Raw genomic sequence first — 12,566 nt, 5'->3', positions numbered from 1 at the left:
GCCATCCAGAGACTGCCTCACCTAGGGATCCATCCCATATACAATCACCAAACCCAGACAGTATTATGGATTCCAACAAGTGCTTGCTGATAGGTGCCTCATATAGCTGTCTCCTGAGAGGCTCTGCCAGTGTCTGACAAATAGAGGTGGATGCTTGCAGCCAAACATTGGACAGAGCACAGGGTCCCTAAAGGAGGGGCTAGAGAAAGGACCCAAGGAGCTGAAAGGGTTTGCAGCCCCATAGGAGGAACAACAATATGAACCAACCAGTACCCCCAGAGCTCCCAAGGATTAAACCACCAACCAAAGAGTATACATGGAAGGACCCATGGCTCCATGTGGAGCAGAGGATGGCCTTATCAGACATCAATGAGAGGAGTGGCCATTGGTCCTATGAAGGCTTGATGCCCCAATATAAGGGAATGCCAGGATAGGGAAGCAGAAGTAGGTAGGTTGGTGAGCAGGGGGAGGGAGGATGGGATAGGGGGTTTTCAGAGGGGAAACCAGGAAAGGGGATAACATTTGAAATGTAAAGAAAATATCTAATCAAAATTTTCAAAAAAAAAAAAAAAAGAATTTAAAAACCTTTTGGGAGACTGAGGCAGGAGACTGGCAGTTCAAGGCTAGCCTGAGATACAAGGAGAGACCCTGTCTCAAAAAAAAGACAGAAGTAAAAGTAAAACTTAAGTAATTAAATCTTTGATTTTGTTTGTTGGTTGTTTGGTGATGTCTGCTGGTGTATCTATCAATTTTCAAATGTACCCTTAGTCTATCTGCTTCTCTCGGGATGTGAGCTTCCTGCATGCTTCGATGGCAGGTGTGGCCACCACAGCTGGCCTTGACACATTACATTTAACTATCACTCGGTTGATTTGACTCACAACTCCTTAGCAAGGAAAAACATTAAGGCAGCATTTACGTACAGATTTGTATTTTAATCAGTTGTTATTTATTAATCAGCTAATCCACACAACAAACCTATGAGGTAGTTTAACATGCCTTGAATATGAACAAATTCAAAACCAGAAGGGGGTAGGGAGAACATCCACCCCTACAATAATATGTTGGACAGACAGACTTCTCTTAGTTTTATTCTTACAAAAGAAAAATAATTCACTGGACAAGCTGATCAAGAGAAAGACAGATATTTAGTGGGGAATGTCATTACAACCCGGCGGCCTCTTATTGGCGTTTAGTGTCCTGTGTTCCCACTGCCTTGTCAAAAATGTCTCACTCGGCTTTGACAGAAAGGGGGCCTCTCTACCTGGGGAGTTCCACAGGAATGCTAGTGTTATATGTGGGTTCCATTGTTTATTCTTTTTGGTACAGTTGGCCTAATAAACTCACCCCAACAGTCAGTGTGAAGATCTTTGCAGTTCCAATTTATGTGTCTCTGTCATCTAAGGGGCCAAGAAAGACCAATTCCCATTGGTCTTTTAGTCCAGCAGCAATGGATGAGAGTTTTATGGCTACTTTATCAGCAGAAGGAATCGCCGCAGCACTCGCTGCTTAGCTGATTGCTTTATGAGCATATTTATTAGTTCACTGGACTGTGGAGACTATGTATAAGGAGAGCTCGTTAATTTGGATCTCACGATGATGGCATTTGTGGCCACTGGCACATGTTGCTAGCCTCAAGCTTATACCCTTACTAAAGGGGAAGAAAATTTTGTAAAGCAAATCCAAATTGTAGGGCCAGGACTAAGGGGTGATTTAGTTTACTGAGGAATCACACCTAAGCATGGCATTCAGTGGTGGAGCACGTGGACAATGCATGTTCCATTCTAGAGATTATATCATGGAATGAAAAGAGGAGGAAGAGAAACAGGGAGATGCCTAGATCAATGGCTAATGACTGTTCCATTAAAGAAATCTCAACCTAACACGAGCCCAGTAGGTGTTGAGTTTTGCTCATTATGGCCAGAAAACTTAATGTGGTTAGCTGACATCACTCTGTACTCTGGAATAGTCAAGGTACTTTAGACACAGCCATATGGACAGCTCTCCTCTCTCATAGATGACTTTTTTCTATGTTCTCCTCAAATGTTACAGAAATAACCCAAGGTTCTTATTGTAATCACATTGCTCTCTCCTAGGGGAGCTCCATGTTACAGGGACACAGACAGGTTTGCACTTGTCTCTTTTCTTTCCAGGAGAATCAAGGGGCCCCTGAAAAACATTTGCTCTAAACCCAACTCCTATCCAGTCATAACAAAACTGGAAAGATTTAATTAACCTTATAGCCACAATAAAGAAAAAGTAAATAGCACAGTTGGTGGAGGAAAGGTGTGTCCGTTCTATAGTCCCCAGAACACAGTAGCATTTCAAGCCTTCTTACAGGTAGTAGTCTGGCCATGTGATCCCCACAGCAAGCTGGGATGACATTCCCCTCATGTGCATGGACATGAATAAACTTGAGAGCAATCAAACCAAGAAAATGTCTGGTGGGTGTTTGTGGCAGCTTGCCAAAGAGCAATGGTATTTAGATGAGGCACTCTGAAATAATCTGATTATTGTAGCTGGAGGCTTATCTATAAAGGACTTGGCAAAGCGTCACTGTAATGCAAAGGAAATCTATGTTCATAGGCTTTTCTATCTTAGGCCATTAAAAAAAATAAATACAACACTTCAGGGAGAGAGCTCTGGCACTAAACAGAAACAGAGAAAGATTTAAAAAGAAACTCAGACTATGCTTATTTTACAGCAGAATTGACAAATAAAGCTTTATTCCACACATTCGAAGAAAAGCCATCAAGGGAGGACTATAGCTCTGTGTGCTTCTTTCTAAAATAGCAAAATAAAATTGTCGTCACCACACCCCTCTTGCTTACCACCTGCAGCATGACTGTATACGGTGTGTGACCTTCCTTTTTGCAGCCATGGTCTGGTCCCTAGGGACTGTGACCTCCTCACACAACCAAACAGGCACCTTAAGAACAACACTGCATTTCCGTGTCATTTCATTTATTGCTCACTGGCTGTCACCACCTCAGATCTCTGTGGAAAGCGTTGATGTCTGGAAAAGTCTGACGTACGGTCGATTGGTGGTCACAAGGTGTAAAGGGCTGCTCCAGCCAGCTGAGAGCCCAGGAAAGGAAGTTCTGCATCTGTCTTGCAGTGACTGCAAGGCACCACTTCCCAGCACAACACAGAGCACTTAGCCCTGGAGAAGGGATTTCACAGTTGCGCTCAGACTTGATCCCTTCAAGGAGCATCAGTTCCCTGGTCCATCTTCTTCCCAGGGGAGTTCTGTTCAAAGTCACTGAATCCCAGCTCAGCAACAAGATGGAAGAGAAATAGGGGAAGGAAACTTCCTCAGGATTTAATCATTCTCTCCCTCCCCCGACACACACCAAATCATTACTGCCCCAAATTAAAGCCCACAATCCAGGTCAACTTTCTAAGAATTACTTCTCACTCTGGGGTTTAAAATTCTCCTTTGGATACCTTTAGAAAAGCAGTACATCAAGGTCAACCGCTGTGAAAACATTTTTACTTAATAGGATCATCATGCAATCAAAGTAATCCTTTTCCTAAGCTATGATCTGGCAGCTTGCAAGGAGAACTTGGCTTTGTCTTGAGACGCTTTCCATTAAGGTGATCCAGAGTGAGGGTCCTTCCTCTCCGGTCCCACCTGCGTTCATGCTCCTGGCATTTAGAGGCAAGGCTGGTCCATCAGTGTGAAGCAGGAAGGACTGGTTTTCTGTTCATTATGTAACTTCTACAAACCACAATTTGTTCTGTTTTTTTTTTTTTGTGGTTGTCTTCACCAACTATGTTCCCCATGATGACAAAAGTATATTTGTTAATGGATCTAGGAGGCTTACATGATAATCATGAAGGGTTCTCACATAAACATTGCAACTCTACGGAAATCTAGAAGAAATTGGAAATTAAATTTTCCACTCTTTGTAAGTTTGAATAATGCTCTGACTAGCTGCTGTGTGTGATTGCAGTTTAAAATTTGTGCTAAACATGTTATCAGAAGAGGATTCTTCTAAATCCAAGTATAACTTGCCACTAAATGAGAAGAAGAAAAGGAAATCTTATTTACTTTCAAAACTCAATACTGGTCATGTGTTAATCTGTGAATCCTTGGAAGAAATGTTCATTGCTCTTTTGGATCCTCTCTTGGTTGGTGAGCAGTTCTCTACCACCGAGAAATGCTGGAGTCTCTTCTTAGCTCTTGCTTGATGCTGTCACTACTTATTCTTCAGGCTGTAAGACAAAAAGGAAGACAGTAGTACCTTCTTCCATGATTGTATATGTGGGTACTCCCCTCTTCTCTCTCCTACCCTCCCATCCCTGAACCCACAAAATTTAAATGAAGCTGAATTTAGATAGTGAATCATTTGTGTGTGTGTCTCTCTGTGTGTGTGTGTGTGTGTGTGTGTGTGTGTGTGTGTGAGAGAGAGAGAGAGAGAGAGAGAGAGAGAGAGAGAGAGAGAGAGAGAGGAAGAGAGAGAGATGTGTGTGTGGAAGGTGTGGTTGGTCACCTGTGAGCGTCTGTGTGGAGCCCAGAGATCAGCTTCGAGTTTCTCCCCTTATTTCTTTCCACTTTGAATTCCTGAAAAAGGGTGTCTTCGATCAACAGCTATTTTGCTTTGGTCTTTCCTGCCCTTTAGTTCTTACAATCTTTCTGCCCCATTTTTCCATGATGGTCCTTGAGCTCTGGGGAGAGGTGTGACCACAAATGTCCTATGAGTGGCTGGACACTCCACCATCATTTATTCCTTGCACTTTGGCCAGTTGTGAGTTTCTGCACTAAACAATCTCTACTGTACAGAGAAATGTCTCTGCTAAGATACGAGGACCGTATTACACTATAGATAAAGATCCATGAGTTTAGAGGGTAGTTTGATACAATGAACATTTAGAAAACAACACTCGTAGGTTTTACTAGGGCTTGTGATCTCACCAGTCATGGTTTCTTGACCAACTTTGCAGTAGCAGGCATGAGGGTCCTCCTGCAACCTGGGCCTTACAGCTTAGTAGAAAGCAGGTGTTTACCCCTCTAACATCTGTGCAACTACTGCAACTATGAATATAGCTTCTCATACTGGTTATTATTGCAGTAAACAGAGTTCACAGGAAGGTGATACTGTTTGGGTAGCCCCACAGCAGCCTGGATAGCATCGCACAGTACTGACAACCAAACGTCTTGATGGTAATCTAAAGAATGAACGGTCAGCAACTACAAAGTAAAACACTACCACTCATCTGAAACCTCATTTTCCAACAAAAATGCTATTGGAGAACATTCTTAGTATTGTAGTAAGGATTTGAGCACTGTTAGTAGAATGCAAACCTCATAAAACTAGAGACTCTACACTTTTCTTCTGTTTAATGGTTTTGAAATTTTGCCTTGAAGTGACCTGGAAACCAGAGTCATTTTTTTAAATAGTTGGTTCTAAAAAGAGAAAAAAAAACCCTGTTTTAAAAACCTTGCGTTTGGTTTCTGCCGCTGCCAGTTCATGACCTAAGGAAATTGTAGTGCCCTTGTCAACTGCATGAATTAATTCAACATAAAGGCCAAAAGTTCATCCTGAGCAAACAAGTATATTTCCATCTCCATAAACTGTGGAGATGAACCCTTTTGAAATGAAAATCAGTCTGGCTCACACATACCCACGGTACAAATGAGGAGACCACGCACATCTACAGCTGGGCAGTCCTCAGTCCCAGGTGCTTCACTCTTGGAGCACAGATGAGGAGAGATTTTTAACTTATACTGAGAATGGTATCGTAAGGATTTAATTTCACAATGAGGAAAAATACCATTCGGATCCCTTTATAGTCAGAATAATTATTCAGATCCTTTCTGAGCACAGAGAAATAATGACAAATTAAAGCGCCTTTCAATTCCATATAGCTTTTCTAATTATTCTCCTGTTGCTGGTATCCTTGCTGAAATGGCTCCTTCATATTTTACTCAACATCCCATCTGATAAAAAGAACATGGAAATTTTTACTGCTATTAATAAATATGGAGCCATCCAATCCGAGCAGAAAATTCTTTTTCATCTGAGAGATAAGCTGCATAATTCATATATTTTCAGAAATTTCTTAAAATAGAAAATTGAAGAAAAGCGTAGGAAGGAGAATTCATTACATTGTTTCTATTTCTGTGGAGGGCTGATGCTCTAGTTTGCTGTCTGTTGCTATCATAAACACCATGATGAAAAGCAAGGGGTTTATTTAATCATATAAGTTATAATCCATCATCAAGGGAAGCTACCCCAGGAGCCTGGAGCGGATGCTAAAGTAGTAACCATGGAGGCACGCCTTGCCTCCAGGATCACACTAAGCTACCTGTCTTATACAACCTAGGCCTGCCTGCTTAGGGATGGTCCTGCCCACAGGATCTGGTCCTCCTCCATCAATGACTAACCAAGAAAATCCATTACAGACATGATCACAGGCCAGACCAACTGAAGCAGTTCTCCAGTGAAGATCTCTCTTCCCAGCTATGTTAGCAAATCGGGTTAGCCAACAAGACTGGTCATCACAGTAGTCTCACGGTCCATCTTCCTTTGGATCAAATTGGAAGAGAGAATTCAGTCTCATCCTGCACGTGTCAATCACACAGGTCACTTTCCTTAACAATGAGAGCACATCATAACCAGTATAAGCATACGGCCCCTTTTCACCTTTGCTACCCTTAGGAGAACACTAGACATTAAGGAATACTTTTCTTGGGTTCTTGGAACGCCATTAGAATGAAATGGAATCATCGACCAAGACTGCATTCGTGCATCTTCCAAAAGAATTCTCCACGTAAGAGAACCAAGTAGTTGCATATAACTCTTGTGAACTGTAGCTTCTATAGTAGCCACAGCCATGCAGGGGTTGTGATGGCCTTTCGAAGAAGCCAGATGAAAACTGTGCCTCAGGATCAGGTAAACACAAGAACATCTGCTCTTCCTATCCCTGCCTTGTGCTGCGCATTAGCTCCAAAAGATTCAAAAGGGTAGGTTGTGCCCCCACCTGATGCCAGACAGACCATGTAGCATCATAAGAACCACGGAGAAACGATCCCACCTTTGAAAATGACCAGAAATGTATGCATGTAGTCTTCCGTGATTAGATAAGAGTGAATATTTGAACGGGGTTATTAGAGGGAAATGGAATGACCCATTTTTCCCCCACACTAAATTTCAGCTGTTCCATAAATAAGCTAAAACCCAAAGCAGAACACCACTACTGCCTGGTTTCATAGAGCTGAGTTTCTGACAGCAAACAGTGATCAAATGCCACCACAGGCCACGGTTTGTATGAAATGACACAGGCAGAAGTGCCAGGCAAAGAGGAGCCATGTTCTTAGATTTCTCCACCAAACAATCATGATTTTAACCTGTTTGACTGCCAAACTGTCCCGGAGGCTGAGGCCAGAGAATTGCAAGGTCAAGGTCCTGAGTTCAAGGTCAGCCAGAGCAACTCAGTGAGGCACTTTCTCAAGATAAAAAGTCAGAAAGCAAACAGAGGGCTAACGATGTAGCGCAGTGCTACACTTAACTAACATGTATTATGCCTAGGTTTTAACCCCAGCACCAAAACCACTCAACTATGTTCCTGAAAGTACATGGTAGCCAAAGACTTAACAGGTTTGCTCAACTTTCTTAGATGGCACAATGAAAACTCAAGTTCAATTGTATTTCTCAGAGTCCACTATTTCTATTCCTCCTTTCTTGCATTCCCTAATGTCAAGACAGGATTCGGGGCTTTATCCTGTGGTGCCTTTTCCCTTTCAGCCACCAATCAATTACAGATCTGTTGGCTTCCCGCTTCACTCCACATCTGCTATTACCTCAGCATCGCAGAACCTCGGCTTGCTCCAGAACAGAAAAACATAGTCCCATGGAACAGAAAGGATACTGTAACACTGGCAGCTGCCTTCTGACTCTGGACCACCTTATGCCAATCATGCCCCGGGGTAACTCCTCCCCATTCTAATTCTGGACTTCTGACTCTAAACTACCTCATGCCAATCTCGCCCTGGAGTAACTCCTCCCCACCCCGATTCTGGAGATGGCTTGAGGTCTCTGCCCCCATCACATTCTCCACCTCATGCCAATCAAGCCCTGGGGTAACTCCTCCCCATTCTGATTCTGGAGTTCTGACTTTGGACCACCTCGTGCTAATCATGCCCCGGGGTAACTCCTTCCCACCCTGATTCTGGAGATGGCTTGAGGTCCTCGCCCCCATCACATTCTCCACCTCATGCCAATCACGTCCTGGGGTAACTCCAACCCCACCCCGATTCTGGAGATGGCTTGAGGTCCCCACCCCCATCACATTCTCCTCCGCCATGTCTCTTTGCACAGGTTGTTCTTTCTGTCTGGAAACTGACCTGCCCTCTTTACTTGTCCAGCTGCTCTTCGTCTTTCCAAGGGACCATGCTTCCCCCAGATAATTCTTGCTTGAACCCAACCTGACACAACCAAAGTAACTGGCTCTTTTCAGTAGCCACTTTTGGAGTAGAGAAGAAAGCCTTAAGAAAATGAACAAGCTCCGGGAGGTTATGAGCGATTTCTATGCGCATGAAAGCAGACGGTCAAAGGACACCCTGCTTCTGAGGAGAGTCATTCTGGAGAGCGAAGGGTTCAGGAAATAGTGGAGAGTGGAGAAAGAACATGGGCGAAGCTGGAAGAAGATGATGATGATGAGTCTGTGCTTTTACATTGCTACCTCTGAATAATGCCTGAATCTTAAATGTCTAAATGAACGAAATAGCTGTAGTGCTCGATTTTAGTGGCGTTCTGTGCCGTTTGGTGGGTAGAGGGAGTAGAGAGAAGGAGGACTCAAATATACGAGGGAGAAAGAGAGACACAGACGCAGACTGTGTGAGTTACAAGTGCTGCCAGGCCTTGGGAAGCTGCAGGGGCAAGACCCTGCTGCCTCAGAGAGCCTGAGGGCAGACGGGGCTCAGTTGGCATCAGATAAGCACAGAGATGAATGTATTCACATCTATCCTGGGAAAACAAATCCCATACATTTATAGCCCATGGGACTGGGAAGTAATTTCGGAAAATTCAGTTATCATGAACAGAAATCATGAGCAGCCCAAAGTATCCACTATTTACATGGAATTCAGATATGCAGCTTCCTAATGCACAAAGACTTACACAATTGACAAAAAAGGAGATTTGTAATTAACTTACCAAAGCACCTTTAAAAAAAAGCCTCCATTGCTTATATAAAATTTGCATTGTTCATATGCAAATGAATGCTCCTGGTGTATTTTAGAATAGTTTATTCCCTTAAGAAGGCAAACATTCGCTTTATAATCTTGTTTACACTATTCATTTGCTTTGCAAAACATTTTCCCCCACAAAAATCTCAAAATAATGAAAAGTTAGAGCCAGAGGGACCCCAGGGATTATCTAAGGAAACTCTGTACCAGTGCTTTATAAATACAAAGCCTGACAGAGCCCCTAATCCACAGGGACACCATGCTTGCTATACCTGAGACCCTTACAGCAAAGCTCCCCCTTGCGGGTGACTCTCCTGTTTGGAGGTTTTAGCTTCAGGGACAAATGTAAACAGAGCGAGAAGTTCACAAAACCCTAAGGTCTGAGGCCCCATTGGGCCCCAGCAACTGGAGAGGCGGAGTGGGCGGAGACTTGTTCCCCTTTCCACTCACAACTGTTTCTGCTCATTTACAAGCCTCAGCAACCATATTCTCTTCTCCAACTTCCTTGAGTCTCCTCTTCCTTCACTATTTCTCTGGACTTGGAGTCTTGTCCTAGCCGCTCTCCTGGATTACCTCAGTGACTTCCTAATTTCATGATGGAACCATTTGTTGATGTTCTGAGCCCAGTGCGAAGGTTGGGCCTATCTCTTTCTAACTCCACATTGTCTATGTTTTTATAAGGCCTGACAGAGCCAGTCCTTAACTTCCCCTCATAAGAGCATCACACAGAACACTCATAAGACATGAGAAAAATGAAAAGGAATCAAATGGCACATCTGGAAGAAGCAGCCCCAAGTGTGCGCATTGCTCACCCACTCCCCGTTCTAAACAAGCCCCCTGCCAAGCCTTATTTTCAGGGAGACTTAGAGCATCGCATCCCTATTCCTCACCCATTTACTATTCCTCCTTAGTCAAAGGATTTGTGATCGACTGTTAGGAAACTTGATTTCAAACCTCTTATCAGAGGGGTGATTCTGTAGCTAAGAGTGAGTACTACTGCTCCAGAGGACCTGAGTTCGGTTCCAGAACCTAAGTCAGGTATACCTCCAGCTCTAAGGGTCTGACATTGTCTTCTGGCTTCCAAGGTCATACACACACACACACAAACACACACACACACACACACACATACACATACATGCACACCCATGCGCGCGCGCACACACACACACACACACACACACATACACACACGCATGCACGCACTTAAAAACAAACAAAAGGCCAACCACACACCCATAGCAGTCAGTGGATGTTCGTGGCTGCATCGCTAACTTTTTTATCCTCATTAATCTCTAAAACAAAGACATCAGTAGCATCTTCCTCAACAGGAGCTTCATGAAGAAGAGATGAGAAAACGCATGTACCTGGGAATGACTAAGAATGCTGAGATGTTTGCGCCCCTGCTGGTACCCTTAGTCACCAGAAAACTTGCTGGTGTATGTGGGCTAGTCTGCATAGAACGTGTGCTGAGTTTCATTATGTGCAAGTGTGACATCATCATGATGTCGTAGTTTTATTTACTTAATGTAGGCCAATTTAAGAAGATTCTTGCAGAAGTGTTTGGCTTTTTCTCCGGGTGCTTAAGGTGGAGATCTTCAGCACCAAGAGGAATCTGCCCTGTTCGTGACGGGACGTGATAGTTTGTGGTGGTAAGGTGGCAATGTTACCGAGTCCTGAGGTAGTTCCAGAACAGAAGTTAGTCACACTTGAAAAGAGCAACTGCTCCATCAGAGGGGAGAGCCTAAAGCATGCCTGCCCAGCCTCAGGGAGGGTAGAGTATTGGAGCCAGAGCAGAGTCACAGCCACCACACAATGAGGCCGCTGTCCTGTCTGCCCACCCCAGGGCTCAGCTGGCCTTCCTGAGCAAGTTCCTTAACATGTGTCCCCATATCACAAGGACAGGACACAGAAGCTCAGGGAAGGCTAAACCCCAGACCTTGTCTTCAATGCCTTCTCATTTGATTGGTTCCCATTTGTATCCAAATAAAACTAATTAGAAGCCTAACTTTTCCCTGGATGCTGGGATTCCTCCCAGTGAACTAGAGGCCACAGCGGGAACTCATAGATGCGTTGCTAAGGAGAGGTACAGGTGGGGGGAGGAGCCCGGGGCTTACAGCTGGTGTTTGATGTGCAGGTCTGCTGAACACTGTAAAGTGTGCACCAACCCTGGGCAGTGCTAGAATTGGCTGGTACAAGCTTAGGTCATTCTTGGAATTTATTATTATTATTGTTATTATTATTATTATTATCATTTAATTATTATTATTTATTTTTATTTTTACATCAGAGCCCATCATCATGTAGCACAAATGCTGAAAAGGTTCTAGGTGCCAGATCAGGAAATTTTTCTGCAGTGTGACTAACTTCTGTTCTGGAACTACCTCAGGACTCGGTAACATTACCACTGTACCACCACCGTGACAGAAACACTTCAGTAGCTGTCAGAGAGAAGGCTTCGTTTTCAAATGTCTAAACTCAAAACCTCAGCCTGAGCTATCTCTGTGGCCTTGCCTCAGTTTCCCAGCCCATGAAATGGGTATACTATAGCGATGCATAGACTTCACCAGGATGCTGTGAAGATTTGGCTACTAAATGAAAGGACTATGAAGCTGGTACAAGAGAAACAGCACTTGTTCTCTTGTAACCCCTATTCTTTTTATTCATCATCTGCATGGGCTTCAGTTTTAGGGGGAGTTGGCTGTGAGTCTGAGGTGACTGGCAGGTGCAGGTGTGGGGGCTTGAACCAGAGCTAACTTCTAGAGACCAAAGACAGTTGAGGTTCCGTCTGCCCTGTGGGATGTGACGGAAGTGGCCAGAAGATGGTAGGTGGGAAGGGTGTTAACTGATTGATGGATATGTGATAGTACTCCTGCTAAAGAAGGTTTCACCCCTACTGCGGGATCCACAGCCATGTGTGGCTGAAGTATAAAACAATGTAAGCTAAATACTATCAAATGGCAGTCGCCCCCCCCACATCAGCTGCATTGCAAGTGTACACAACTGTACACAGCTCTGGTACCATGCTGTAGAGTGGACACAAAACTTCTACAACACCACAGAAGTTTCTAAGGACAGAGCAGGGCTGGGGCCACCAAATGTCTCTTCAATTCAATACACTTTGCAACCTAAACCACAGTGCTCTTTTTGAGTTTCTGCAGGTATGTGTGTTAGCATTTCTTCTAGGCTCCACCCCACAGTTACCTGGCAACAGCCAAGCGTGCCTGACCCACTATAAAAGGGGCCACCAGCCCTCTCCTCAAAAATCTTCTCTTGCTTTTTTTCTCTCTTCTCTCTTTGTCTGTTCTTTCCCCATTCCCCTCCCCTACTCTCTCTATGTGTTCATGGCTAACCTCTACTCATCCTCTCTCTC

At 44.0% G+C, this 12,566-nt stretch overlaps 1 protein-coding gene across 7 annotated transcripts in view; it reads right to left on the bottom strand.

The window, feature by feature from the left end:
• Positions 1–914: 914 nt before the first annotated feature.
• Zmat4 (zinc finger matrin-type 4) overlaps positions 915–12,566 on the bottom strand; it is a 378,171-nt gene continuing 366,519 nt past the window's right edge. For all 7 annotated transcript variants that reach the window (XM_031339297.1, XM_031339299.1, XM_031339300.1 and 4 more), the window contains one exon: positions 915–4,218. In XM_031339297.1, the coding sequence (XP_031195157.1) occupies positions 4,203–4,218 (16 nt within the window). In that variant the 3' untranslated portion in view covers positions 915–4,202. The remainder of the gene's footprint in view (positions 4,219–12,566) is intronic.

The sequence above is a fragment of the Mastomys coucha genome, unplaced genomic scaffold (genome assembly GCF_008632895.1).
Source record: "Mastomys coucha isolate ucsf_1 unplaced genomic scaffold, UCSF_Mcou_1 pScaffold22, whole genome shotgun sequence".
Classification (NCBI taxonomy): domain Eukaryota; kingdom Metazoa; phylum Chordata; class Mammalia; order Rodentia; family Muridae; genus Mastomys; species Mastomys coucha.
This window is presented reverse-complemented; position numbering and strand designations above follow the sequence as displayed.